The sequence below is a fragment of the Chlamydomonas reinhardtii genome, chromosome 2 (genome assembly GCF_000002595.2).
Source record: "Chlamydomonas reinhardtii strain CC-503 cw92 mt+ chromosome 2, whole genome shotgun sequence".
In the NCBI taxonomy this organism is placed as follows: Eukaryota; Viridiplantae; Chlorophyta; class Chlorophyceae; order Chlamydomonadales; family Chlamydomonadaceae; genus Chlamydomonas; species Chlamydomonas reinhardtii.
The window spans coordinates 5355175-5378323 of NC_057005.1; the positions used below are offsets into that span (position 1 = coordinate 5355175).

Below are 23149 nucleotides of genomic sequence, written 5' to 3' on the forward strand. Positions count from 1 at the left end.
TCAGTCTCTGGCCCATAAAACATACGGTTTTACAGTTTACTGTCCTACTCGCATGAAACGAGTATGATTTTCGATTATCATACGGCTTGCCCGAGAGGATGGGATTACCCGCCGCGCTTCCCCGCCTCCCCCCCTCGTGCCGGGCCCCTACCTCCCCCTGCTCACAATCCCATACACTCCGGTGCCTCGGGCGACATACGGTGGCAGCAAGTGTGTTCGTTCTAAGCTGTTGCCAGGCATTGCTGAACGGCTACACTGTTAATGCCTCTTGCAACTGACAACAGCATTGTGCACACCGTACTGTGATACCGTGCGTTGCCGGCACACAGGTCACAGGCGTGGACCCGCAGGCCTACAGCAGAGATGTGGGCTAAGAAGATTGTGGCCTGATCTGCTCCTTTGCAACATCGCGGCCTTTTCATCTTCTCCTGGCCTCGCGGTGAACTGGCGGCCTCAGCCCCCCCCTGCGTCCAGGCGCCGCGCTCCACCCGCACGGAGCGGCCACCATGACGATGTCATCAAACCCAGCGCTTGCAAGTCCAGTGCTCATGCATCCCCAAATCCAAACACATTACCCTGAAAGGCCTTTACAATCAACGCATCATAGTACAAAACCTACTGCCCACAAACACGTCCAGCTAACGCTGCGGCGCAGGTACTAACCGCAGCCCCGAACTTGTGCTGGCAGCCGCAGGGGCTTCATCACTATCCGCCCATGCCTGCTGCCGCACTCGGCCCGCTACAGCTGCAGGTGCTACCGCTACCGGCTCGTGATAGGGGCGCTGCAGCTGCAGTTGAAGCTGCCCTTGCTGCTGGTGCCGTGCCAGATAGGAGTCGACGGCATGTGCTGCAGTCGCATACCCAGCGCCTGCGCCTCCGACGCTCGGCGCAGCCTGCCGCGTAGCAGCGCCAGCAGCAGCTAGGGCAGACATCGAGGCAGGGGTGGATCTGGTTGGGGTTGTGAGCTTATCCACAATGCTGGCCGCTCCGCCCACGGCTGCGTAGCCCTGTGCTGCAGCCGCTGACCGACGTACGGCCCCGCTGCCATTGCTGCCGCTGCGCGACCGTGTGTTCGCCGAGGAAGGCCGGGCAGCGCTGCCAGACACAGCCGGATCCGCTGCCAAGCTAGCTGCCCCAAACCCGCCGCTGCGCCGCATCCGGTCCGCAGACTGCGGCCTTGCCGGAGCCGCGGCACGTTGCACAGATCCGGAGGGTCGGCTGTCTGCCGCCCAGGCCACCCGCTGCGGTTGCCGCGGCTCCGCAAGCACGCGCGAAGTGGTGTGGTAGCCAATCGGGTGTGCGCTCTTGGTCGCACCGTCTGCCGGCCTTTGACGGCTCGGAGAATGGCTGGGTGAGCATCCTGGCGGCGAGGCAACCCCGCCGCCAAGTGGCAGAGGCCGCAGCCGCGCCGGGGACGTTGTCGGCGAGCTGCGGCCGCCGATACGCACGGTGGCCCCAGCCGGCAACGTGAGGGCCGTACGGTTTAGTGCCAGCAGCTCCGGGTCCAGCATCTCTGGCTCGGGCATCGGCGCCACGTATGGCAGATATGGCTGCGCGTCTGGCAGAAGCGTGCCGGGAGGCTGCACACAACGCGAGCAGTGATTTTTTTGAGTTAGTTCCTGACTTGAATGTCTAAGCTGTCGACGCCAAATGTGACGCAAGTGTAAGGTCAACGGGGGCGTTGTCGCCAACTCACTGGCGGGGTGCCGTCCGCCAAACGGTGCAGGTCCTCCAGGAGCCCGGTCAGCTCTGGGCGACAGCAGTGGATGAGCGCCTCCTCGTGCAGCAGGAACCTGCAACACCAGGCGCGAAGCAGGCCGTTATTACTGTCGCACAACAATCAGCATGGGAAATAGCCGCATAGACGAGGAACACACAAGGTTTCGTGATAGTAATATTCGGGAGGGGGGTGTGGGGATAGCTGCCATTATATGTCATATTCTAATGTTCGGGAAGCATCCGGTAAACACACACAGGGACAGGACCTGGTCCTCCCCTGTGCTCCGACAGCTCCTACGTGCAACCGTATGTGCCTCCCATATCAGTTGTCACGTGAGTGCCTTACGTAGTCCTGCTTCAGATCACACCATGCATCTGTCTACCTTGAAGGTTGCATCCTCCCTCTGCTCCAGTACATAGCCCGTACCTGATCTCTCTTCCGCTCTCCCCCCTCCCGCGCGCTTCCGCTCTCCCCGCCCCCGCCGCGCGCGAAAACGTTACGGGTGATACACACTTCGCGGCATCAGTGTACAAAAAAGTTGAGAGTCATTATGTGATTCAACTTCGGGAACCAATCGTAAACTTTGTATCACGAAATCTTTGTATCATTACGGTACGCACCTGCGTGACATGCCCGGAAGGGTCCGCAGCACCTCAATGGCCTTGAGCCAGTTGGTGCGGCGCGCCGTGTCGGTAAGAGGCCTGTGAATGCAAAGGGATGGAAATCAGCAGTAGTTGTGTGCAGCCCTTGGTCTTGCCGCAGAACCGCATGGCCGGTAGCAGCTAGAACGCATCGCCACGCTTGCCCCAAGCCTCACCTGCGGTGAGCGCCGATGATTGGTTTACCGCTGAGGTTGGAGACCAGCCAGCAGATGAACGTGCCGTCTTCAAACATGGGTAGCAGCGCGCTGAAGCCCTGCTCAACGCAACAACAGGCATTGAGCGCCAGCGTCAGAAACGTGACATTACTTGAGCCACCAGTGCTTGCTCCCGCTGGCAGCCCCCACTGAGTCGGCTACGCCCTGGCAACCCGCGACAACCACCCCGGTCCCCCTCTGCCCACCTCTGCAGCCTCGCGCCTGCTGATGGACCCGCTTTCCATCAACCAGCGTAGCAGGGAGGACTCCAGAGCCGCCAGCTCGGACGCGCCGTACGGCAATGCATTGAACCGCGGCCAAAGCGGCCTGTACAGGAGGCCAGCGGGTACGTCGGACGCCGCGGCACCGGTTGCAGTAGGTGAAGCACCGCCACCACCTGCCCCCGCGCCGGGGTTGTGCAGCAGGGCGGAATCTGTTGCAGCCGCAGCCGCGACAGCCGCTGCTGCAGCGCCGTTCGCATGGAGCAGCGCGCCCAGAGACCCCTGCGAAAGTGCGCAGGCATTCTGGTAAAGCACCACGTTACATCACCCGCTTGCGGCGGTTAGCGTGACATGATAAGGCATGACAGCCCGTTGGGAGTACCAGCGCAGCAGTCTTACCCTAGGGTCTGCCACCGCACCATGCACCAGCAGGCCCCCGCGGTGGCCTGCCCGGCTGGCCAGGATCGCCTGCTCTGACACGATGGTCGAGTACATCTTCCGCGGGGAGACTGTGCCTCCGCTACGCGGACTCCCGCTGCCGGCAGCAGCAGTGACGGCCCCGATGGCAGGAGAGCGCGCAGGTGACGCCGCCCGGCTGCCCGGCCTGCTCATTGCTGCTGCGACGGTGCGCGCCGGACTGGCCGCACGGGATGGGCTGTTGCTCGTAAACACGGTCGGGGCTGGGCCCAGAGCCGCGGTCCCGTTGGGGCCGGGGCCGCCTCGCACATCGAAAGCGCGACGGCTGTGCATGTCCTCATAGCCACCCCGACCACCACCGCGACCAGCGCTGGTAGCCCCGCCGCCCATCATGTACTGAGGCGCGCAGGCTAGACGGATGAAGTTGAGCAGACCCCACACGCTGTCGGCGTTGCCCGCCAGGACGGCCTCCACCTCTGCCACTAGCCCCAGTCCAGCGCGCAACTGGCGTTCCTGGCATGGGTTAAGAACGTCGAGGATGGAGTTGGGTAAATTCTCCATTGCAGTAATTACACCAGACCACCCTCAACCAGACTGCCTCTTTGCGCCAGGTTAGGCACACGAGGCGGCCATACTCATGCCGCACCTTGAGGCGGAGCGCGTAGCCACGGCCCGCGTTGCCGAGTGCCTTGATGGCGATGATGCCGGAGGAGCCTGCAGGTCGCATCGTTGCAAGCGGCGCACCGTCAATGCAAACAATGTGGTGCCTTCGTGAGGTACCGTATTATTACGGCGCAGGATCAGCAGGTATATTGTGGCCTCAGCCAAGGCGTCCATGCTTACCCATGTTCGCGCCGCTTCGTGACGGGCTTGGTGAGCGGGACCGACCAGTGCCACTGCCGATGGCTGCAGCCGCAGCAGCCAGGTCCGAAGCTGCCGCCTCGGCCCTGATGCGCTGTTCCTCGCTCACCGGTGGCGCCTGCAAGGGATGGCACAGTCTCAACCGCAAGGCCCCATATCGCATCATTAATGCACCGTCTGGCAGCATGCGCTGATAGCCTGCATCCTTCCCCGCCGGCACGTACCCAAGGCGCCGCCAGCAGACCCAGGTGGTCCACGGCGCACAGGACGTTGGTACGCGCCGAGCGCACGTCGCGCGGCGGGTCCGTCAGCACGCCCGCGGGCAGCGGCATGCCGGTTAGCCGCACCGCCAGCGCCGCCAGAAGCAGCCCATTGCGCAGCGGATTGTCCAAAAGCGGAGCAGCCTCCTGCGTGTATAGAGGCGCAGCAAGCGAAGAAGGCATAAGCAACAGCAACGCCACAACGCGTGCAGTATGTAGGGCCGAATATCGTATCATGACAGGCTTAGCAGGAGCGTCATCCCTTCCCACTCACCTCCACGTGGCTGACCATGAGCCCCAAGTCCTCCAGCCAGTGCCGCGTCTCACGCTCCTGCCAGGCGAACGGGCGACGGATGGAGATGGGCTCTGTACCTGGGTCCACTGCGGCAGGCGGCGAGCGGCCGCGAGAGGGCGAGCCCGCGCCGCCAGCCGCCGCACCAGGGCGCAACGCTGCGCGATCGAGGATACTGCTCCCGCCCCGCGCATCACGCGCACTGCGTGGGCTCTTGGCAGGGTTAAGCGGAAATGTGCTGCCGTCCCGTGCCCCTGGCGCTGCAGCTGCCGCCACATTACTGCTGGGGGCGTGCTGACGCGCGGGCGAGTTTCCGCGCGCAGGAGTGGACGGCGCTGAGCCAGGGCGGCGCGAGCGAGAAGCTGCACTGATTGTGCCGCAGGTGTCGGCGCTTGTTGGCGGGGTGGCCGTACCGCGGCCCGCTGGTGACGGAGCCCTGGCCTGCGAGGCTGCACCGCTCGCAACGCCACTGCCTGCTGAGGCCACAGCGGATGAGCCCTGTTGCCGTGCTCCTGGTGCGCCAGCCATCGCACCAGACGCACCTCTGGGCTCAGCCGCTGTGAAGGTCGCTGGAACCTTCCACTCAGACAGCACCACAGCAGCGTCCTGGTAGCCGCCGCTGGAGCGCTGCTGCATAGCATCGGGGGATAGCAGCTTCGCCGCCAGCGCCGCATGCCACTGCGTTGACTGCGGACCACCATGCGCTGCCGTGCCCTCAGCTGGCTGCTGGTACAGTAGCGGCTGCTGCGCTGGGGCGGGTGGCATGGGCGGAGGCGGCGGGGGCGGCTGCAGCACCATCAGTGGCGGTGCGGCGCCCAGCGAACCCTGCCCGCTGTAGGCTGCATCAACCTGGCTCCGTAGCGCCGCCGCCTGAGCTGCGAGCTGCAGGTATGAAGCCATGCTGGACCCATTGGCGTCCGCGGCGGTGACAACGGTAGCATCTAGAGCGGCGGAAGAGGTAGCTGCGGCAGACGGTGACACCGATGCCGGTGGTCCGCTGGACCGCGAGGCCTCGGCCCTGCCGTGCTGCTGCCGCCGGTTGGCTGCATAGCCTGCTCCTGCAGCTCGCGCGCTCATCGACCTGCTGTTGGCACCACTGCTCTGCGCCTGCTGCTGCGCCGGCGCCCAGCCCGAGGCTCGAGACATAGGTGGTGATGGGGCGGCTGTGGAAGGACCAGATCCCCACGGGGAGACATCTGACCGACTGTTCTCCTCCTCAAGCCGTAGCGACACGCTGCCGGCCGCTGTGGTATCGTACGCCTGCACGACGCCCCGGACTGGTGACCCCACATCCCCGAAGCGCTGCAGAGCCGCGACGGCCCGCGCCTCCCGGTCCTGACGCTCTCGCTCCTCCTGCAGCCACGTCACACGCCTCCGGGACTGCTCCTGCTCCTCCTCCCACAGGTGCTGCTGCCGCTCTAGCTGCTCCCGCGCCACCTCGTCCCGCGCCGTCTGCTGCACCTCCCGCAGGTGTGCCAGCTCGCGCCGCTCCTCCTCCTCGTGCGCCTGCTGCTCTTGGGGCGAGCGGCGTGAAGGGGAGGCCACACCACCACCCTTGGAAGCGCGGTCTAGCTGGACGGCTTTCGCCGCTGCCGCCGCCCCCATCAGGTTGTGCAACTGGCGAATAATGTCATCCAGCTCAGAGGAGGAGTCGCCAAGCGCTGGCGCCGCCGAGGCGACCGCTGCTACCGCCACGCCCGCCAGGCCGGCATGCTGTTTCGGCCGCTCCATGCCCTCCTTGTAGTCCTCCGAGCTAGGCATCTCCTCCTCCTCAACCTCCTCTGTCTCCACGTCCTGGCCCTCCGCCTCCTCCTCTGCAATGCGCAGGCGCTGTGCCTGTACCAGCAGGTTGTCTAGCGGCAGGTGCAGCTCTGCAAATGACAGCTCCATGCCGGCACTGTCCCGGAAGGGCGCAGCAGCGCCCGCGGCCCGCGCCGAATGAGCCGGCGCGGCGTGTATGTCGCTGATAGTTGAGGGCACCACCACCACGGTGGCCTGGCCAGAACGCTGCGGCGCCGGGTCCGGACTCGGCGCGGTTGAGTCCCTGCTGCTGCCGCCTCCACTACCGCGCGCGAGGTAGGCGCGCGTCTTCGCCTTGAGCCGCTCAGCTGCCACCTGCAGGAACATGTGCGATGCGAGACAGTTACTTAGTCACATTGGGAGAACGTGTGTAAGAAGGAGCATGCAGCGTCCAACGCTGCGATGGCGGTGAAATGCGGGGCCCATGGGACCCACGGTATCCTCGCACATCCAAAACCCACCCACAAAAGAACTGGTTCACGCACCTCAGAGTCGATAGACGCAAGACTGGCGGTGGTGCTAAGGGGCTGCGGGAGTGAGTGGATGTGATGGGTGCCGCCCGCACTTGCGCTGTTCCCAACGGAAGGGTGCATATGTAGGTGCGGGTGCAGCGGCAGGTGCGGCTGCAGGTGTGGATGTGGGTGCTCTGGCAGGCCGCTGCCGCGCACTTGCGCACCCGTGTGGCCGGGGAGGTTCAGCTGGTGATGGGACTGGTGGTGCACTGGCGCCGGGTGTGGCTGCAGGGTGATGGACGAGGTAGGCCGCACAGCACTGGACGGTGCCGCCGCTGCAGACTCTGCATCAGGATGAGCGCGAGACGACACGCCAGCCGAGATGCGGCTCAGCGTCGGCAGCTGCGCGCTGCCCCGCTCCGCCGACGCAGCAGCAAATGCGACAAGCCGGCCGGACACATCCAGCGGCGAGCGGGGGCTGTTGCCGCCTACTGATGCCGCCATCGATGCATGGCCCGGCAGGCCTGACGTACGCACCGACATTGCGGTGGCCGCGGCGGCCGGACTGTGCTGCTGGTGCCGCTGCTCCTCCTCCTCTGCCGCCACTTCGGCTGCGGCCTCCGCCATGGCTGCAGCCAACTTTGCAATGCCGGGCGCAGACCTGGGCCGAGGGGCGATAGCCGCGGTGACGACGGCGCTGCGGAAGGAATCAAAGCCCAACCGCATGTGCGCCTCACTGCGTGCGCCACGCCCCGACAGCATGGACAGCAAGCGGTCAAGGTCGGCATCCATGGCCGCGTCGCTCTCAGTCGCCGCAACGCCCTCAGCGCCCTTCGCCCGCGCTTCGGCGCCTTGCACCGCCGCGGCACCCGGGCTTGGTGCAGGCTGTGAAACTGTTGCTGTGTCCGCCGCCACGTGTGCTGCGACCGGCTGCGGCTGCTGAGTGTTGACGGCTGGAGCGGCAGGGTTGTGCAATACGCCTGCAATAGGGCGGTCTTGCTGAGCTGCCGCCGTGGCGGCTATGAGCGCCGCAAGGGCTGCCTCCGCGGCCGCAGTCACCGACATAGCAGAGCCAGATCCACCTGAAGCATGCGTTATGACGGGCATAGCCGATTGTGCCGGCGCAGCCGCAGCGCTTGTTGCAGGGGAGGAGGCCTCGCCTGCTGCCTTTGCAGCCCCGCCTGCGCTGCGCATCGCCTCAGGGCTGGCCTCCGTGCCCGTGCTCTGGAGCACCTGAGCCATGCGAGCCTCCAAGGAGTCCTTGGGTGCAGGCGCGGACTCGGTGCAGGGCGACAGCTGTTTCGCAACGGTATGCACACCAGCTGCAGGCGAAGACTGACAGGCTGTCGCTGCCTTGGGCGCGGCAGCAGCACTGCTCGCCCTCCCTGCGCCCAGTGGAGCTCCTGGGATAGCCAGGCCGGCAGCCGCAGCCGCTGCGGCTGCCCGTGTCATCATAGATGCTGCATCAGACGGCATTTCTGCGGCTGCGCTCGCCATGCCACCGCCAAGTGAACCTGCCTCCGGAGGCGGCCCAGCGCCGCCGTTGCTGCCTGAGCCCATAGGCATGGCCGCGAAGTCTGCCTCTGTCTGAGCCCAGCTGCGCACGCGCTCCTCACGGTCCTGCTGCGGCACAGAGCCCACCAGCGCAGCCGACATGCCCGAGTAGCCGCTGGCGCCACCTTGCGACGCTGCTGCTGCGGCTGTAGCTGCGGCAGAGCCAGGAGAGACGCGTAGCAATGCGCCTGAGCCGGCAGCAGCTGCGGCTGTGGCGGCGTCCATCCACGGCGTGTGCATGTCACCTTCTGCAGGCGTTTGCGGCGGGGGTGAGGCGAAGTTGCCCCCTACACCGCCTGCGCTTGCGAATCCCCGCTCCACAGCCGCTGCTGGTGGCCCCTGTGCCGGCCCTCCAGGGCTCGACATGAAACGCGCCGCAGCTGTGACAATTGGCCGCTCGTCAAGAGCAGCGCCACCTGCAGCCTCGCCAGCGCTGTCAACTACTGGTGGCGGCGCGCTGCCAGTCCCTGCGCCTGCTGCACCTGCCAGGCCGGCCGCCGACGAGCCCCACGACTGCTGGCGAAACAAGCCCGCTCTGGCACTGCCGGAGCCAGCAGTGCCCTGCGGACTGCTTGCGACGGCCTGAGGCGCCTCCTCAGTGGCCTCACGGCTAGCGCTAGCCTCGCCCGGGGCGGCCACTTGCGCTGTCATTACTTGCCCCATTGCCGGCTCCTCTTCCCCAGCTGACTCTGCCTCTGGGATGTCCTCCTCGATAAACTCCTGCTCCTCCTCATCCACTACTGCCGCTTTGAGCTCGCGGTCGCTGCCTCTCTCAGAATCCTCCACCGCGCCGTCATCGTGCTGCGGCCCTGTGCCGGCAGACTGCCCGCCGTTGCTGCCTGTGTCCTGCGCTGCAGCATTGGAGCTATCCTCCGGATGAGCTGGGTCGAACAGGGGATTGACAAATGTGAGGCTGCCTATCCCGCCTCGCTCCCCGGCGCCCGATGGTTGCTGCAGGTGCATAGAAGCCGTGCCGACGCTGGTGTTAGCGGCATCTAACGAGAGCCGCTGGGATGGAGGTGGCGCCGCTAGAGCCCTGGAACCCGCGCCATCTGAGCTTAGCAGCACGTTGGCGCCGCCAGCACTCACGGCCGGCGTGTTGACGTTGCTGACCGAGCCGGGCGCCAGGCCGCCGAATGACAGGCTCCGTATCAGCTGGGAGCTGGGTGCGCGCTCATTTTCAGCAGCGCTTGCCGACCCAGGTGCAGGTTTTGTTGCGTCAGCCAGGTTCGCCGCACTGTCGACGGTCAGCGCGCCCGCAACCCCAGCAGCGAGCGTGGGCAGTCCGAATGACACGGCCCGCCCGCTGACGCTGTCACCAAACGACAGCGCCGGTGGTAGTGCCTGTGCCTCTGGCGGAACTGCTACCTTGCCACTGCTGGGTTGGTCAACCCCACTGCCGAGCGCAGCAACTAGCTGCTGCTGAGCCGTCAAGCGCCCTGCCGTGTCCCCGGGACCACCAGCGGAGTCTCCGCCCGGCTGTAGCCCAGCATCAGCACCCGCAGGCGAGGGCCCGGCATTGCTGTGGCGTTCCCGCAGCGACGTCCACGCCGCGGGCTGCACGTAGTCCTCATACCCGGACACAAGGGCTACCCCAGCGCCGCTACGCCGAGCGGCAGCCGCGCCAGCGGCCGTGACGGTGCGTGGGCTGCCAAACTACAGGCGCCGCGGCAAGAGGGCACGTCGGTGTTGCAGCAAACGAAACCTGCCCTGGGCACAGTTGCCAGGCTCATTCCGCAGCCCTCAATGCAGCCCCCTCCCACCCCGTATGCCCCAGCCTACATCACAAACCATGTGCATGTAGGGCCAGCGAGCCCTGCATGCTGTCGCTGCGAATGCCTACCTAGCCCGCAACCAACTTACGCTGCCGTTGCCTCCTGGTGACAATTTGTAGTACTCCTCTTCACGGCTGCCACTACTAGTAGGGGTGTCTAGCTCAGACACAGCGGCGGTGGTGTAGGACATTGGCGTCACCGCGCCCACGGCCGCGTTTAGGGCGGACTCCGGCATTGAGTAAATGGATGACAGGTCTGCGCGCAAAGAAGCACGGTTAGGTGGCAGCCGTGGTAAGCGGGGGGCAAATTACGTAGACCGGTTCCTTCGGACACCTGACCAAGCCGTCGTGCCGCTCATTTACAATTGCATGACATCTACGGAACTTACGAACACCGGAAACTGCATGGGCATACCTGCTACGCTGTGCATTGCCTGGGATGACTGTTCTTCGTGCAGCGCCATGCTGGCAGCACCTACATGGCACAGCATATGTATGGCGCCAGATTCAGATTTCCTCTTCACCCACAAGCGGTTGGCAAGGTCGGTCAAGCTTCGGCAGGCAGGTACTCACGGATGCTAGGCGTCGGGCTGAGCCAGGTAGCACCGCTGTTCTGGCTGACAGACCGCGCCATCTGCCTCCCAGCGACCGCAGGTGTGGTTGGTAACGTGCCCGTGCCCGAAATCGAGGTGGTACCCGATGGGGCTGGGTGGTGTTGGTGGTTCCCTGTGGCCGCCGTTACCGCCGCACCGTTGGCAACGGCTGGTACGGTGAAGCCGCTGAACAGCTCATCACGCAAAGCCTCCAGCGGGCCCCTGGCCCCAGACGACGGCCTTGAAGCCGCTGCAGATCCCGCGGGCAGTGGAGCCGCACCCAACAGCCGCACGTGTTGCCCGCTGATGCCAAAAGGGCCTGCCTTGGCGGTGCTGTCGGCATGAGCTTGCAGAGTGCCGCTGCTGCCCGTTGCCAGCCCACCGTCCAGCTGCAGCTGCAATCCTGGGGCCCCAGCGCTGCTCCCGAACCCGCGTCTCGCAGCCAAGCCATTGTCCGCAGTGGCATCCGCAGCTGCTGTAGGTGCTGGGGCAGCCACGGCAGGTGGGCTAGCGTTGGACGCCTGTAGCTCGCCCTGGAGACGCGCACATGTTGCTAGCATGTCCTCCAGGCTCTGCTGCACTGTCAGCAGGTTAGGGCCCGGGAGGCCGACAGCAGGCGCAGTGCCTTGGCCTGCACGTATCGGTCCTGGGTCATGTGGACGCCTAGGGCCGGGGCCTCTCAGGTGGCCACCGAGGTCCACAGCACGCCCTTTCGGCAATACGGCCTCCTCCTCCTCATCGCTGCTGCCCGCAAACTGGGACCGGTCGTAGCCTGGCGGAGGCGTAAGGTCTTGCTCCTCATTGATGGCTGCCTGGGGCGACCCGAACGCCACTTCCCCTGCAGACCGCCGGCTGGATGCTGGCACATATTGCCGTGGATACAGGGTCAGCGTCGCGTGATAGTCGCCCGACATAGCTGTGTTGATTCCCTACTCGCAGACTGATTGCAAGGCCCCAGCATGCTTTGACATCATGCCTATTTAATGATGCTTCTTCAAGAGCTATGCGCAGGTAAAGCGGACACAGCCTGCTCTGGTCAAAGGTCGAGTTGACTCCCGGGCCACGAGAATCCAAGAAGTCTCAAATAAGATTAAGAGTCATGCTGCAATACTCGTGTCGCTGCAGCCACCGGGTAGAACACAACCTGGCCACGGAGCCCGAGCCGAGCAATTTCCCATGCAAGGATGCAAGCGGTTTGTGCATACTATAAAAAGCACGCGGTATCCAGTTGCACTCAAGACATACATTACCAGTCCCACCGGAAGTTCTTCCTTGGCCCTTGCCGGCAGCGCAAGTTTCATATCAGCCATGTCCATGCTCGCGCGCGTGCAGCAGTCTCCCGCGGCCTTGACCCGGTCGTCGCTGCGCAGGGCAACCGTGCGGCCTGTGAAGGCGCTGTTTGGCAAGTGAGTTGGTGTGCACGCTTGCAAGTGACGTGGCGTTCGATAACTTTAACAGCACTCAGCTCAGTCTGTGGCATCCAGTGACATGAGGGGCTGTGTGCTAGTGCCATGCTGAGCCATCATATCTCACGTCCAGCAGCGCGGCAGCGGAAGGCACGAACCGCGCAAGCAGAATGTCCCGAGAACCATTTGCGGGACTGCCGGAATCTCATTGAAACGCGATGATACAGAGCGCCTGCGCCCTCGACACGCTCTGCACAGGTCTGGTGACGCGGAGAGGAAGAAGGAGGAGCAGTGGGAGGCGCAGCAGGCATTGCTGGCTGAGCGCCGTGCTAAGGTGCGTTGCGAGGCTCGCACCATGTCTGAGCTGCCTTTGTTTCGGATTGGAAGAGAACACTCCCCCACCCACCCATCCGTGCTCCCATCCACCTGCCCGTGCACCCATCCACCTACCCCTTATCTCCCCCATTATCGCTTGCAACAAACGCCTCTACCTGTGTTCCGCTCGTTTTAGCTTGGTTTGGTTTAGTTTGGGCTGGTATTTACAATCCCCCCACCCCCCGTCCGCATGGCGTCCTTGGTTCGGACCAACAGAAGGAGCGCCTAATGCAGGTGAGGCTGATGCGACTGTGTGGCTCTAGATGACAGACAGTGGAAATGCGCGCCTATGACCGTCCGCATGAAGTCCGCATGAAGTGCATGATATTGCGCACCTAAAGTTATGGATGCGGATGTTACAGAGGGGACAGTCCCAGCTCCCGAAGACGCCGAGCCATCACATGCTATCAGGGCCCAACCCCGACTTTGCTGCAAACCCTCCCGCGGGCAAAGTCCGTGTGACTCCGCGCACAGTGAGTCCTAGCCAAGCCTCAACCCGCCAGAGCCCCACCGCTGTGCCTCAACGCCACAAGCCTAGGCACAGGAGTGCCGGGAAACGTCTAGGCCGCAGGACACACGCACAGCGCACGCACTAACCAGGGCGCAAGCGTCCAGGTACTAGAACGGTCGCCCACACGTGCATCCTGCCCACACACAGAGCCACCAACCACGCACAACCTCTCACGGCGAGGGGGGCGGGGAATCAGCGTCATACGGCAAGCGCAAAACCATGCCGTCACCAACAGCCCGAGATATGAAGGGATGCGCAAACGGCACAGCGTCCCAACCCTTTGGCCTGATACCCAAAGTCACAAACGTCTGGAGACGACCCCAGAAGTCAGCTACGACGGCAAGTCCAATGCTCAGCACCCGGGCCGCCGGCAGCTTCGCTCGCGCCGCCAACCCGGCCATAACCACACGCTGCCGACCAAAGTCCAGGGCAGACATAGCAGCGAGACACACCACATCCCACACAGGTGGCGCAAGCCCCGCAGGCGGGCGCACTAACCACAACTCCTCACGAGAGAAGGCACTTAGAGCCTCCTCCGGCAGGAAACCCATAGCCATCCCCATACTTTCCCGCAGTGACAGCGCAACAGTGCAGTCCCAAAACCAGTGACGCCGGTCCCCATCCTGCATGTCCACCCCACACGCCCAACACGGGTCAACAGTAACGCCTCGCGCCCGCTCGCTAGCATGCCGTGGAAACGCCCAGCAAGCGTTGGCGGCCACACGCCACAGTGCTTCCTTATGATGATTCTCCCATTTCAGCGACCACAAGCGGGCCAAGGTGCACACGAAGGCCCCCGCCGCCAGGGCAGCCCCCACCCCCGACACACCCGCATCGCACACATACTGCAAATGCTTAGCCTTCAGGGCGGCTAACTGTGGAGCCATTTGTAGCACGGTCCCCGCCTTCACCGTGTAGGCAGTGAGCAGGATGGGCGGCCCCCCGCACTGCAACCATCCAAGTCCCCGCACCACCCGTTGCACCGACTCCGCCGTAGCACTCACGACGTCGGCCACCGGGAGCGGCAGCGCGGCGGCAGGCCCCCGAGCCAGCTGGGCCGCACGCGCGGCGGCAGCCCAGCCAGCGGGAAGAAGGGCCACCGCCGCCGCAAACCGGTCGGCCGCCTCTTGAGGCGACGCCGGCCCCGGCAGGGGCGACGGCAGGCGTGCCCGCGTGCTCCAGTGCAGCACCCGCCTCCACACAGCAGTCACATACATATCCGCACACGCTTCACCAGACCGGGAGCCCTCCGCCCAAGGGCTTGTCAATGCCTGCCGCAGTTCGTTCAGGCCGTCATGCGCTGCAACCAGCTGGCCCACACACGCCAGTCCCGGCAGAGCGAACAAATCCGCGAAAGCCAATTCCCACGTGCGGCCGTCCACACACAGCGCCGGGTTAGCCCACAACGGCACATGACTCACCCACGCGCCCGGCTCGGGCGGCGCCACAAGAGTCACCGCGGGCAATGCAGTCATGGCTTTCAGCAGGCGCGCAAACGGCTTGCCCGCCGGGGTGAGCGGCTTATTCGCACCTAAAGTTATGTGTGCCGAATACCTTGCTGGTACCTGTGTTACCCTACTCTGTATGCTCGGTCCCCAGACTTTCAACCGCAAGGAGGCCAAGGGCTCCCAGGCTGCTCCTGAGCCTGCGGCGAAGTCTGCGCCTGCGCCGAAGCGCCCCACGCGCGAGGAGGTGTGCTTGCGTGGATTGCGCCCCTTTGCCGGGCATGTTAAAGAAGGGACAGTGCCGCGATGTTTGCGCGTGTGCATGTGAGTCAGACTGGTGTAACTGTGCAGCATAGTCGTATGGGTATACGGTATGCTGCTGCCTGTGCCAACTTGGTTTGTGCCCGCATTTCCTGCTGTGAAGGTTGTTGTCGAGGTCGAGGAGGAGGAGCCGGCCCGTCCCGCTGGAGGCAACCCGCTGTCGGGCCTGCTGGGCGGCCTTTTCGGCAAGAAGTGAAAGGCGTGGAAAAGCGCAAGAAGGGAGAAGAAATAGCCAGCGGCGTACAGGCGTAGATGGGTTGAGGCCATACCCACGCACGTGAGCATTCTCGTCTGCACATAAGAAGGCAGTGCGTGTATCATTGCGCTGGTGACCGTGGGTGCGGGACAGTACGGCAGTGTTCGCGTCAGTTTATCGCTTGAATGTTAAGCTTTTTGTACCTGATATTTTTTTGCCCATGCCAGTTGTGAACACCCGGCCAGCGGTGTGTCGCAATTTGGGGGCATGTGTACGAATCATGTGTGAGCAAAGCAACACAAACACAAACTACTGAGTGGCTCTGATGGACTCGGTGCGGGCGCGTACATAGCATATGTGTAACGCAGACAAGTGTTCCCCGGTCACGGGAAAAGGGGCTGAGCCCCTCCACAGTCTGAGGCCGAACAACCTCATCGCCCGGACATAGCCGGGGTCGGTTTCCACAGGCACGTAGCCAAACCAGGTGCCTATCTAGCAGTCGCGATCCTTCGCGATGCCACAGCAGAGCCAACCGTAGCCAGACGCAGCACAGTTGTCAACAGCCGCACTACTTGTCATGCCGCTACGCATGCCCTGCCAGCCCCACCGCGGACTGCTACCTAGACACCAGCCGGCTCCTCAGCCTGCGCGCTTGCGCCGCTTCTTGGGCGGCGCTGCGCTCTCCTCCACGTGGCCTTTCCCGCCCCCTCCGCTACCAAGATGCGCGCACGCGCCCCCGCTGCTGCCGCCGCCGCCGCTGCCGCTGCAATCCTGGGGGGCTTCGCCCCCCCCCCCGGATCGCTTCGCTCGGGGGGCTCAGCCAAAAATGGCGCAACAGCATCACCGATGTTGAACACGCTACATGCTGTACTTCGGCAAATGCTGTGCCTGAAGCAAGGGCGCAGTCAGGGGCACCCCTATCCCCGTCCGTCCCCGCCCGTCCTTGGCTACCCTATTGACATGTACGATACGATTTCCCTCGCCATGATTACAGTCCATTTGCATTCACACTAGCAAGCATTCCTCTCCACGCTCGCAGCGGACCGCGTCCAGCCGACCGACTATGCGAGAGTGAAGCTTTGGCGTAGCGAGACACCCCCAACAGCTTCTCTGCGCATCCTGATGCTTTGCCGCAGCTGAAAACTCTTATTGACAGCCTGCTCTGGCCATAGCAATACCGTGCACCCCTGTATCAGGAACGCCGTAAAACCGTGTAAACCCACAACCCCTGCCTTGCACTGCCCTTTCCACACTGTGCTGGCATGTGTTATCAGCACCTTCGCCCCTCATAAATGTACCATATGTACCGTATGTCAAACCACAACCTCTGCGTTAGGCCAGACGCGGACAGACCCAGGAGCACGCCCAGGAGTGCGCGCCCCCAGCCTTGCAGGGCCTTGCTTGCCCCCAGCCAGTGTGACATCAGGTCCTGCGCCTTGGTGGTATTGTCTTGGTCTTGATGTTTGCTAGTTGGGTTTATTTATTTAGGGATGATCACCTGCGGCATGCACGGCGCAAAGTGGTCAGTCTCGGCGGGGCGGTGTCTCGGCGGAGCGGTTGGTCGAAAGGGCAGCATGCTTCAGCGAAACGCGCTCACCTCGTTGTTGAAGACGCTGAACTTGCGCTGACGGATGCGCAGATCAAAAAGCTGCAGGTATCGAGGGCAACGGCGTCAATCTGAAGGGGCCCAGCCTTAATGAAGGGACCCCGAAAGTGAAATGCAGGCTTTGCGCACACTTGCCCCCTTAATGCCGTTCTCGTAGTTGGAGCCGACGGCCGCAGCGTGTGCTTCGTTCTCATAAAAGGCGGGATCGCGAGTTGCCCTGTGTAGAAAGAGAGAGTTTGGCAAGTGACCGCCGCGTCAGCATGCCAACTCGTTGGTCCGAAACTCGAGCCGCTAGTCGCCGCACAACTGGCTTGGTGCAGGTCCCCGTCCACTCACTCGGGATCACGAGCAGGCACGCGCGCCGTCATGGTGACCTGGGAGCAACAAAACGCGCGGGCAGGCGTTAGCGAGTGGAGCATGGCGAGGCATGAGCTTTCGGCGACTCGCGTGACTGCTCCTCCTGTTCCCCTGATGAACAAGCCCTCATTACCATGGCCCCGAGAGCACATGTTATCGGAACTGCCAGAATGTATGCGTCGAGCGGCAGCTTGAAGGGGAGCTTGAACATATTTTCTCTTTTACGGCAGCCGTGAAAAGGGCTCTGATCAGAGTAAGTGTGCACCAAAACTGTTGACAATGATAAGGTTTGGTTCCTCACGCGCGCTTATATACCTTTGGGAGTACGGCCATCGCAGCAATCGGCCCGCACCTTACTTCACCACCAGGTCCAGTGCCCCCCCTCCCCCCGCGCCCTGATTCGCTCCCCAACTTCCAAATCCTTTGATATCCGCACGCGCACACGCACACGCACACGCACACGCACACACACACACACACACACACACACACACACACACACACACACACACACACACACACACACACACGCACACACACACACGCACACACACACACACACACACACGCACACACACACGCACGCACGCACGCACGCACGCACGCACGCACACACACACACACACACACACACACACACACACACACACACACACACACACACACACACACACACACACACACACACACACACACACAGCGGCGCCATTTTGAGCGCCTGTCTGAACCCCGACGCTGTGCCGCACTGCCGCTGCCAGGCAACTTCCACATGCATGCCTGCGGCATGGCGTGAACTGTGTGGGTGCGGGCAGTGTGGCCATGGTCCCGCTGAGGCAGCAGGCCCAGCCGCCCCTTCCCTCATGGATGTTGTATAACAGGGTCGCAACGCCAACTCATCAGCGATGATCATGCGGCACGCGTTGGTGATGGAGATGCTGCTTGGTAGCTAGAGTGCGGCCGCCTGCGGCCCTGCACCGTGCGTGGTGCGTGGCTGCGATGGACCGATGGTGCGCAGGGCCTGGCAGCTGGCGGCTGCGACGGCGGCATAGATTGCATTGGTTACAAGAACGGCATGGGGCCCGGCGGCGGCATAGGGCCCGGCGGCGGCATAGGGCCCGGCGGCGGCGCACGGCCTGGCGACTGTGGCGGCAGCGCAGGACCTGGCGGCGGCGGCGGCGCAGGACCTGGCGGCGGCGCAGGGCCTGGGCCCAGCAATAATGGTGGCGTGCATGTGCGTAGCAGAGGGGGCAGGCAAGGCCACGTGGAGGAGAAGAGCGCGGCGCCGCCCGAGAAGCAGCGCTGGATGGCGCGCAGGTTGAGATAGACCCGCCGGTTTACGGTGTATTCTGGCCAACATAGCATGGCACGGTGTGTAATTCATTACGGATTGGTTTGTTGGCTGCTGTGCTTGTGCTTGACAGCGGCGCGTGGCTGGACACACTGCCTGTTTAAAACCGCGACGGCGTCTTGCATTCGCATTCACTAGCAAGCACTTCGCTAAAACCGACGCGGCTATGTCCGAGAGATGAGGTAGTTTTGAAGCCTTCGGCTTCAGACATTGCACCAACGTGGCGTGGGCGCAGCCCATTTTTTCCCTTGTGGGGGAGAGCCAGCCTTCCTTGTTCAAGGGGTGTCAAGGGGGGGGGTGTAGGAAACAAAGTGCCAGACCCCATGCCCCGAAAGGCCGAAATCCCCCGGGACCCCCCTTGAGGGGACGACCGACATCTCCATGGACAAAACCGTGTTGTTTTGGGGTTAGAGCCTCCATTTAGTGCCATAGTAATGCCATCGAATCCTCTTGACGAGCGCTATCACGCTGTGCCATCGGCGACCCTGTTCTGGGACTTCGGTCACACATGGGATTCCATCCACGGAAATCCCCTCAACCCAGCCCACCCCCCGTTAACTCTCTGCCATGTGATGTATGGACAGTAGTGTGCATTGGCAGACTTGTTAGACATGAATTCATACGCACCAGCGCTTGAGAGCCCCGTCGTGTCAGTGCGCACGTGTCGAATGTAGAGACATGCATACATGTGGTTTGGGGCGCTGCCCCGTGTTGAGCCTTCGGGCTGGGACCAGAATGTGCCTCCGGCACGCTCGCGAATTTGGGGCGCTGCCCTGCAGATGTGCCTTCAAGTGTGCCTTCGGGCTGGGACATGCTGTGCCACCTGGCACCAGACACGAGCAGTGCTTTGCGTTTGATTAGGCATCGCCGGACTACATGCCCGGTGTACCTGGTTTAGGTCGGGTGCTGTAGACAGCGCTTCATGCGCAACGAGGGTTGCCACATGTTGTAGGGCTTTGGCGGGCTTAGGCTTGCTTCGACTCATGAGTAGTGTTGCGCCCGAGACACGCTTTATGCGAAGACCTATTGCACGGTTGTGGAAGATCGGCAGACAACTGGGGGGAGGGTGGATTCCCTTCGGGCCGGAGATGGTCCCTCTTGACCTGGGTGCGGGGCACCCTTGCTTGGGGGGCTGTCCCTTCTTTGTAATGTCGCAATCATACATGTGCGCAAATTAGCCCTCCCGGCGTTGTTTGTGCTTGTTACGGCATAACGTGCAAAATTTGAGTCACATGGTGCTGCGTTTGGCCCTTAGTCCTGCTTGTGAGGCGCTTCCCGAAATCAGCTAAGACTGGCCAAGATGGGCTCCCGAAACCCGGCGGACCCCCAGGCAGGACGACGACCGCCCCCCCAACTTTGGCGGCCCAGCACTTCCTCACCAGACCGTTGACAAAACTAAAAGTACGTGCGTAATGCTCTCCTAACGCTCTGCAATGTTGAACATGGGTTAAGATCCTGAGCTTTCTACCCCCCTGATGTGAACTTGTGAAGCAAGGGGAGGTCCGCTACTCAGTTCCCGCGTCATGGCTGGAACGTGTCATGTCGGTACTGCGCTCTAGGACAGTAGGACTGTCTAGGATGGCAGGGGCCTCCAAGCTGATTCGCACGACTACACACTTGGACAACGTTGCTGGGTCATGTGATGTGCCTATAGACATGAATGAGTGTTGAACGCTGTCCTCTCGCCTTGATTAACGGAAGTCATGGAATGACCAGGCAAGTAGCACCTGGTAGCACGTGCATCTGTGCACGACACGGCGTGCAGGTTCCAATCCCTTGTACAGGCTTGTACATACAACTGACATCAATGTGCACGTTGGTCTACATCACATGCCTTGCACATGCACGCAATCCATGCCAACTGATACACCACCGAACAAAACCAGATGAAACTTCCGCGAAGGGATGCGTTGCGGATATGCACGTGAATGCACACATTCCAACCAGTGATAAATCTGTGCCCCGACCATTACTACTATCTTATATCTGTTCAGCGCTACCGTACGTACATACAATCGAAAGTCATCCATCGGCTTTCGCCCGGTCGGTCAGCGCACCAGCAACACCCTTCTTACCAACATCATGCGAGCTTATTGTACAGCAGGACACGTGCCATTCAATTCTTTCCTTGAAACACCAGGGGCCCCTGTCAGTACCACAGCAAGTACCCCGCTGTCCAATACCGGGACTGGGTGTACAAGGAGCAGTCCAAAAGCCCTCTACCGCGATGGAAACACCCGCCTACGAAATAGCCGTCAAGCGTGCATGGTTATTTGCCAGTACGTCAGCGGACGGAATCACAGTTCTGCAGGGCATGGCATCCTTTCTCTACGCAGGAGCAGCGCTCCCGCTAACAAGCTTACCGCACACGCGCACATCAAAGCGTGTGTTTCCTTTCCCTTAAACACACGAACGCCCCATGGCCGCAAACGTTAGTCCCCAAGCCATGTAAGCGTCCCCATGTAACTTCCGCCGCCGCCGAGGCTGCTGTCACCGCCAAATGCAGTGTTTTGGCCCCGCCGGTGCGTGGCGGCGCTGCCTAGGCTCACCAGCGCCAGGTCCAGATGGTCCGCAAGCACCACTCCACTGTTACCGGCGTCCAGGGGCGGTGTCTCCCACCCCGTGCCGTACACGTCCTCCTCGCTGCAGACGTCGAAGAGTCCGCGCACCAGAATGCCGTGCTGCGCGTGCGTGCAGCGGACGTGCCAGGGGGCGGCGCGGCACTCCGCAGCAGCCGACGCATCTGCCGCATGGGCACCAGCCGCCGCGCGCCCCAAGAAGCCGTGCAGCCGGCCGGCATCTTGGTGGCGTTGTGATGTGCACGGGCGCCGGATGAAGGGCGCCGGAATTTGCGCTTGCACCGGGCCCGGCTTGGCTGGCGCGTCCTCAAGCGCTGCTGTAGCCATGAACGCCACTCCGTGTGAGGAGCTGCGGGACGCAATCAGCCCAGGAGGTACGGCTGCTGCCGGTGTGTCGGCTTTTGATGCCGTTACAGCGTCATCCGCAGCGGCGACGGCCCGGTGCCTGTCCGCCTCCTGCACAGCTAGGTTGAGGTGCGCAAACTCGCTACTTTCGAGCGACGTCGTCACCATCTTTAGAAGCCGCCGCTGCGAGGGTTGCTGCGACGGTCGCCGCAGGCGCGGCATGCCGCCGGCGCAGTCCTCATCGCCGTCGCCGCCCTGCATGCAAGCTGTAGCAACTGCCACCGGGACCGCCGCTCCCACTGCAACAGCGGTGACGGCCGCGTCTTTTCTCAAACCCTCCTCACTAACTGCTGATGCGCCTCCAGCGCTGTTGCCCTCTGATGGCCTCGACAGGTGCTGGAAAGCCGAGATGGAGCACAGCTGCTTGCTGTCATGTTTACTGTCTTTGTCCTCCACATCTGCCGCTCCTTCCTGGTGCAGCCGCTTGCGTCCGTTTGTGGATGAACCGGGCGCTGCACTCACCGCGCCGCCGGACTGGTGACCGCCTATTGCTGAGCCGAATGACGCCGCCACAAACGCCTTCCGATATGGCGCAGAGGCCGCGGGTGGGACAGCTGGTGGCACAGAGCCCAGGCTGGGCACGACTGAGCTGTGCGACGAGGAAGACGCGTACGAGGCCCTCTGAAAGAGGCTTGTGGGCTCCGCTCGGCTCATGCTGCCGGTGCGGCACCACGATGACGACGCGGCGGACGTGCCGCCGGGCAGTTGGGGCAACCCGTACGCCGAGGGGTCCCGTGCTGGCGCAGCGGGTCCTTCAGAGAGCTCAGGCGCCGACGACGTCAACATGCCGCTCTCACAGAAGTCGAGCACCAACGAGCGGCGCCGGCTCGCTACCGGGCGCACACACACCTGTGACAGGACATTGGCCTGGGTTATGCTAACAACCTGTGTTACGAGCGGAACCTCGCCCCAGACGGGCGACGCATGCCCGATAGCTAGTTGCAGCGCCAGGACGTCACGTATTGTAGGCCCCGCGCTTTGAACGAAAACAGTTCGCGCCCGTATCATGTGTTCCGGCAGCACTGAAACGCCATGACAAGCAGCGGTTCCTATGTATGCAGCTTACCGGTGACATTGACGAGGATGCACTAGCTCCGTCAATATCGACTGGAGCACGAAGTGTTGATTGGGTGGCGAACGGCGTATTTGCGCCCGTTCCCGAGTAAGCTGCCATTGTGGCTGCAAGATGCTTGCAAGAACACTGTCAGTGAGTCACTCAGCGGGCTCGGGCCAAGATACCAGGGACCAGCCCCGTTGCGACGGCGACTGCTACTACGAATAGTCAGCTGCTGCTGCACTCGCGATTAGCAGGCAGACTATCAGTTTAAGAGCAAATGAGGAGGTGGTTGAGAAGGGAGAGAAGGTTGGGCCACGGGGGCCAGTACTCACAGTTCGCAATTCAAGCGCGCGCTGTGAAATGCAGTATGCGACAGCGCCATCGAAAGAATGTGTGTATATATGATAGTCTTGATGTGGCCCGCAGGAGGAGGCGAGGGCGCGTATTATGAGCTCCATGGCGCCCGAACGGGCATTAAAAATGTGGCATCCTTGCGCGCAGTGATGGAACCGGCCACGCAGGTTACAATATACCACGGATATAGCTAAAGGATGCGCGCAAGTTTGACACTGCTCGAGTGTGCCGTTGGCGCGGGGCAAGGCGCGGGGTGCGCCTTGAGGTCAAGGAACCCTAAAGAGACGGGAGCTGAGCCTGCCTGTGTTCCCGTCCGTCCAGTGTTTGGACTAGACTGACAATAAATGAATGCCAACGGCCTACCACGGACAAATGGTGCTGGCGTCTGC

General features: G+C 62.8%; 5 protein-coding genes across 5 annotated transcripts; 2 read left to right on the top strand and 3 right to left on the bottom strand.

Annotated features, from left to right (window-relative positions):
* Positions 1-17: 17 nt before the first annotated feature.
* On the bottom strand, positions 18-11835 carry CHLRE_02g107100v5 (uncharacterized protein). Its single transcript, XM_043059818.1, has 14 exons — positions 10781-11835; positions 10623-10682; positions 10297-10463; positions 6913-10089; positions 4610-6742; positions 4300-4482; positions 4058-4193; positions 3861-3928; positions 3197-3727; positions 2783-3079; positions 2538-2635; positions 2341-2421; positions 1697-1793; positions 18-1580 (listed from the first exon to the last, which is right to left on the bottom strand). Exons 1-14 carry the CDS (start codon positions 11712-11714, stop codon positions 639-641), a joined length of 8904 nt encoding a protein of 2967 aa, XP_042927452.1. The 5' UTR covers positions 11715-11835; the 3' UTR covers positions 18-638.
* Positions 11836-11935: 100 nt separating this feature from the next.
* On the top strand, positions 11936-15428 carry CHLRE_02g107150v5 (uncharacterized protein). The gene is made up of 5 exons (XM_043059819.1): positions 11936-12206; positions 12465-12540; positions 12798-12815; positions 14692-14784; positions 14962-15428. The coding sequence occupies exons 1-5, from the start codon at positions 12109-12111 to the stop codon at positions 15052-15054; spliced, it is 378 nt and encodes a 125-aa protein (XP_042927453.1). The 5' UTR covers positions 11936-12108; the 3' UTR covers positions 15055-15428.
* A 1-nt stretch (position 15429) lies between these two features.
* On the bottom strand, positions 15430-17303 carry CHLRE_02g107200v5 (uncharacterized protein). The gene is made up of 5 exons (XM_001699688.2): positions 17151-17303; positions 16997-17034; positions 16796-16877; positions 16652-16702; positions 15430-16552 (listed from the first exon to the last, which is right to left on the bottom strand). The coding sequence occupies exons 1-5, from the start codon at positions 17151-17153 to the stop codon at positions 16535-16537; spliced, it is 192 nt and encodes a 63-aa protein (XP_001699740.2). The 5' UTR covers positions 17154-17303; the 3' UTR covers positions 15430-16534.
* An 82-nt stretch (positions 17304-17385) lies between these two features.
* CHLRE_02g107213v5 (uncharacterized protein) lies at positions 17386-19526 on the top strand. Its single transcript, XM_043059820.1, has 2 exons — positions 17386-17449; positions 17776-19526. The coding sequence occupies exon 2, from the start codon at positions 18090-18092 to the stop codon at positions 18339-18341; it is 252 nt and encodes an 83-aa protein (XP_042927454.1). The 5' UTR covers positions 17386-17449; positions 17776-18089; the 3' UTR covers positions 18342-19526.
* Positions 19527-20042: 516 nt separating this feature from the next.
* Positions 20043-23093, bottom strand: CHLRE_02g107256v5 (uncharacterized protein). The gene is made up of 2 exons (XM_043059821.1): positions 22416-23093; positions 20043-22198 (listed from the first exon to the last, which is right to left on the bottom strand). Exon 2 carries the CDS (start codon positions 22001-22003, stop codon positions 20798-20800), a length of 1206 nt encoding a protein of 401 aa, XP_042927455.1. The 5' UTR covers positions 22004-22198; positions 22416-23093; the 3' UTR covers positions 20043-20797.
* Positions 23094-23149: the final 56 nt, after the last annotated feature.

Excerpts from the sequence above, each read along its gene's own strand:
- CHLRE_02g107200v5 (XM_001699688.2), bottom strand. Across the intron at positions 16,878-16,996 it reads GTGCCTGCTCGTGATCCCGA|GGCAACTCGCGATCCCGCCT; the intron begins GTGAGTGGACGG and ends CTTTCTACACAG. Across the intron at positions 16,703-16,795 it reads ACGAGAACGGCATTAAGGGG|CTTTTTGATCTGCGCATCCG; the intron begins GCAAGTGTGCGC and ends CGATACCTGCAG.
- CHLRE_02g107100v5 (XM_043059818.1), bottom strand. The coding sequence starts at position 11,714 with ATGTCGGGCGACTATCACGCGACGCTGACCCTGTATCCACGGCAATAT. Across the intron at positions 10,464-10,622 it reads GGCAATGCACAGCGTAGCAG|ACCTGTCATCCATTTACTCA; the intron begins GTATGCCCATGC and ends CTTTGCGCGCAG. Across the intron at positions 10,090-10,296 it reads CACCAGGAGGCAACGGCAGC|TTTGGCAGCCCACGCACCGT; the intron begins GTAAGTTGGTTG and ends CGGCGCCTGTAG.
- CHLRE_02g107150v5 (XM_043059819.1), top strand. The coding sequence starts at position 12,109 with ATGTCCATGCTCGCGCGCGTGCAGCAGTCTCCCGCGGCCTTGACCCGG. Across the intron at positions 12,207-12,464 it reads GTGAAGGCGCTGTTTGGCAA|GTCTGGTGACGCGGAGAGGA; the intron begins GTGAGTTGGTGT and ends CGCTCTGCACAG. Across the intron at positions 14,785-14,961 it reads AGCGCCCCACGCGCGAGGAG|GTTGTTGTCGAGGTCGAGGA; the intron begins GTGTGCTTGCGT and ends CCTGCTGTGAAG.
- CHLRE_02g107213v5 (XM_043059820.1), top strand. The coding sequence starts at position 18,090 with ATGGGGCCCGGCGGCGGCATAGGGCCCGGCGGCGGCATAGGGCCCGGC.
- CHLRE_02g107256v5 (XM_043059821.1), bottom strand. The coding sequence starts at position 22,003 with ATGAGCCGAGCGGAGCCCACAAGCCTCTTTCAGAGGGCCTCGTACGCG.